Below are 3,527 nucleotides of genomic sequence, written 5' to 3'. Positions count from 1 at the left end.
TTCATGCTCCCTTTTTCTTTGGTTATCATCAGTTTCAATCTTGAGCCTTTCAAGCTCCCTATTTCTTTCCTTTTCTTCTGCTTCGTTTTGCAATTTGAGCTGCAATTGTCTCTCTTCACTTTCCAACTCGAGCCTCCGCTGTTGGTGTTCAGCCCGGGCTTCTGCCTCTGCTAATCGCCTCGCTCCTTCTTCTGCCTGTTTCCTTCGCTCTTCTGCCTCTTTCTCCCTTGCCTCTTCTGCTAGCTTCGCTCGTTCTTCGGCCTGTTGCCTTCCCTCTGCTTGTGCCTCTGCCTCTCGCCTTGCTTGTGCCTCTGCCTCTCGCCTTGCTTGTGCCTCTGCCTCTCGCCTTGCTTGTGCCTGTGTGCTATTCCCCATACCTTGCCGCTGAACTCAGTCTTTCTTTGCTGACTTCGACTGATTCTGACTGTTGTGATAAGTTACATTCAGCTTAGATGGTGCTATAGTGTCAGCATTAATTTTAAGTAGTCAGCATTGGGCTCTGCCATGACTCAGACTTTAATAGATCTATTCCCGGGTGAAACATTCATTTTTGTGAGCCTGCAACATGAAAGCTAAAATTTAAAATGCCCAGAAAACATATTAAGAAAAAATTCACTAATTTTGGGGCTTACAACAAAATTTCAATTTAAAAGTTTTTTGGAAGGAAGATATAAAGCTATGTCATAGTTGGTACATGCTGAAGATTTGGACATCATTTTCAAGAGATATAATATTGAAAGGTAAAATAATAACAATAAAGGTACTATAATAACGTTCATATTTCATTATAGCATCATGTACTCTTGATTATAGCTATAGGAACAAAGAAAGCCAATGCCGGAATATTTGAATGGCTGCAAGTTTTTAAAGTTATAGTAATAAAAGAGTAGTCTAAGCTTCATAATACTCCGTTATGACTACTATAACGTATAGATCTCAAAAGCCTTGACCTATCATGTGAATTTGAAATTCAAACAGCTCCATATAAGGATTCACTGTTGTGATAGGGCAAATGTATCCAGTCAGCTTGTGCAGTAGCTTCTTGTGCCAAGAGAAGTAAGGATGGCTACTGGACCACCAGTACGGTCTGAACCAGAGTTAGATCCACCACAGGAGTTTGTTACAATAATGGATCCTGTCCATGGATCCATACAACTTGATAAATATTTGTTTAAGATTATTGATAGACCAGAATTCCAGAGACTGAGGAAGATCAAGCAATTTGGTGAGTCTAAACTATGTACGACTGATACTAAAATTTTAGGTGGAGTATATTATGTGTATTCTGGTGGAGTCCACACAAGATTTGAGCATTCTATTGGGTAATACACAATACATATTATTTTGTACTTTCTAATTGCATGCAGTGTTTGCTATATTGCTGGTCAACTGGTCGAGGCACTGAACAAGCACTGTCCTCCTAAAGAAGAAAAGCTATCTGAATGGTTCACACCACAAGAGAAGATGTGTGTACAGATTGCTGCATTGTGTCATGACATTGGTATGTATCAACACATTGTCTTGTTTAGATTCATTTTATACTTAGGGCATGGACCTTTCTCACATGTTTATGACTTTGCTGTTGAAGAATACTACAAAGAATTAAAGGCAGATGAAGAAAAGATAAAGTTTATAACTTTAAACGAAGACAATGATGTTTACCAAGAGAACGAACAAAATTTAGAAAAGAAAACATTACCAAAAGTAATTTTTTGATAATAAGTGTAATGTACATATCAATGAATAGAAAGCAAAACACGAATATAGATCAGCTCTAATTGTCAAACATATAATGAGTAAACTTGAATTCAAAGAACTGGAAAAAGAAAAGGACTCATCAATTTTATTACTTAACTATTGTTATTATTATTATTATTATTATTTAGAATTTTAAGTGACAGTACAAGTAGCTGCAGTTGAATACCATAATAGCGGAAAGTTTCTTGGCCAAAAACTTTCGTGGTTTTTGTAGTTTGGAATGACACCACAAAATTAAAAACCACGAATTATTTGCTGGTTAATGAGAGGCATGGAAGCTTCACTGATGATCCATAAAAATATAAACCATACATAGCCCTGATATAAATCATCGGAAAGAGCTGCTGCATATATCATTGTACACATTATTGCCGCATTACGATGACAAAATAGAATTAAAGAGAAAAAGTTTACATGGAAAAGAAAACAATCTCACTATAATTAATGTCAGCAATTTAATAGAAAAACACTCTATCTTTTATGATATTATAGTCACGATATTCTGTGCACATGTCTTTGTCGTCAGTATGTAGATAGAGCTTCATTTTCTTATTAACTAATAACGATTGAAGAATTAGTACTATTCCATCAGACGATATTGAAGTACCTGCTATATCTAATACTTCTAATGTTGAATTTTTGATTAGTTCAGAAAGATTCAGTGAAATAGCAGAGGTAACAAGAGCATTTCTCTGGAAGCTTAATCCATTAAGTGTATTATTTTGCAGCAATACAGTTATAACGTCAGCAACTGCTTTGTCAGCAATGGAGCAGTTACAAAGATATAAACCTTCTAGCGATTTGTTGTTAGCCAGTAAGTTACATAAAGATGAGATGCAGTCCTGTGTTAGTTGAGTGTCACGTATTGTCAAGGATTTCACATTTTCATTTTCTAATAAAACTGGCAACAGATCACACACAATGTCAGGAGATGATTTCATTATTCTTATGCTACGATGCTTGCTTGTTAATAGAGAAACTACTTCTTGACATTGTATTAAAGATGGAGAGGTCAGTTGAACACCATCATCATACCACCTAATAGCTTTAAGTTTTTCTGAATACATCAATAAATTATAATAAATTATATACTGTATAATCAAGTATAATTCTCCACTATAAAATTTCTAATGGATAATAAGGCAAGCAACACTTCTTTCTACTTTTTGTGGATTTTATACTTCAAATATTTTACATTTCAAAAAATTAATACACAAGCTAGACAAAATATAGGAAAAAAGAAATTGCTGATCATGGACAATATCTAATGCCCTCAAAATACTCTATAGATTATTAGTACATATAAATATATCTTACCATATTCTTTTTTTCTAAGTTGATCTAGCAGAACTGAATCTTGTTTAATTAATGATAAAAAGAGACTTGCTCTCTCAACGTTGCTCCTCGTCTTAATTTCCTTGATTTTAGGTATGTCAACATTTTCTGTCATTGCATAATGAAATAGTTCAAGTGATTCCAATGTTGACAGTTCACTCTCTTCATCTTTTTTAATATCAATAATATTAACAATTCCCTCTTGATCAGTATCTAATGATCTTGCTAACCACCATTCACTAGTACGCTCTTCCTTGATCTGAAGTTTCTCTCCTTTCTTGATTGAAAGTTGAGTACTATTCCTTGCCTCCCAGTCTCTAATAGCTACATAAACTGGTCCTTTTGGTGGATCCATATATTGTGTAGACTGATCCTTTCCTAAAATACCAGTACTAGTCATTATGTTAATATAATGTAATACATACTAAGAGTAA

At 34.6% G+C, this 3,527-nt stretch overlaps 2 protein-coding genes across 3 annotated transcripts in view; one reads left to right on the top strand and one right to left on the bottom strand.

Annotated features, from left to right (window-relative positions):
• Positions 1 to 666: 666 nt before the first annotated feature.
• Positions 667 to 1,929, top strand: LOC109588913 (deoxynucleoside triphosphate triphosphohydrolase SAMHD1 homolog). Of its 2 annotated transcripts, XM_020005015.1 has the most exons (6): positions 667 to 740; positions 792 to 1,225; positions 1,265 to 1,322; positions 1,368 to 1,501; positions 1,547 to 1,704; positions 1,748 to 1,929. In XM_020005015.1, exons 2-6 carry the CDS (start codon positions 1,063 to 1,065, stop codon positions 1,892 to 1,894), a joined length of 660 nt encoding a protein of 219 aa, XP_019860574.1. In that variant the 5' UTR covers positions 667 to 740; positions 792 to 1,062; the 3' UTR covers positions 1,895 to 1,929. The 2 variants fall into 2 exon arrangements, with proteins under 2 accessions (XP_019860574.1, XP_019860573.1); XM_020005014.1 differs by having other exon boundaries at positions 792 to 1,322.
• Positions 1,930 to 2,195: 266 nt separating this feature from the next.
• LOC109588911 (uncharacterized) overlaps positions 2,196 to 3,527 on the bottom strand; it is a 6,516-nt gene continuing 5,184 nt past the window's right edge. The window contains exons 5-6 of the mRNA XM_020005013.1: positions 3,076 to 3,471; positions 2,196 to 2,803 (exon numbers count right to left, since the gene is read on the bottom strand). Coding sequence (XP_019860572.1) covers positions 2,214 to 2,803; positions 3,076 to 3,471 — 986 coding nt within the window. The 3' untranslated portion in view covers positions 2,196 to 2,213. The remainder of the gene's footprint in view (positions 2,804 to 3,075; positions 3,472 to 3,527) is intronic.

Source organism: Amphimedon queenslandica, unplaced genomic scaffold, assembly GCF_000090795.2.
Source record: "Amphimedon queenslandica unplaced genomic scaffold, v1.1 AMPQUscaffold_11775, whole genome shotgun sequence".
Classification (NCBI taxonomy): domain Eukaryota; kingdom Metazoa; phylum Porifera; class Demospongiae; order Haplosclerida; family Niphatidae; genus Amphimedon; species Amphimedon queenslandica.
This window is presented reverse-complemented; position numbering and strand designations above follow the sequence as displayed.

Bases quoted from the DNA above. Each gene is read 5' to 3' on its own strand.
- LOC109588913 (XM_020005014.1), top strand. From the start codon at position 1,063: ATGGCTACTGGACCACCAGTACGGTCTGAACCAGAGTTAGATCCACCA. The intron at 1,502-1,546 runs GTATGTATCAAC...TTTTATACTTAG, and splicing joins TGCATTGTGTCATGACATTG to GGCATGGACCTTTCTCACAT. The intron at 1,705-1,747 runs GTAATTTTTTGA...ATCAATGAATAG, and splicing joins AAAAGAAAACATTACCAAAA to AAAGCAAAACACGAATATAG.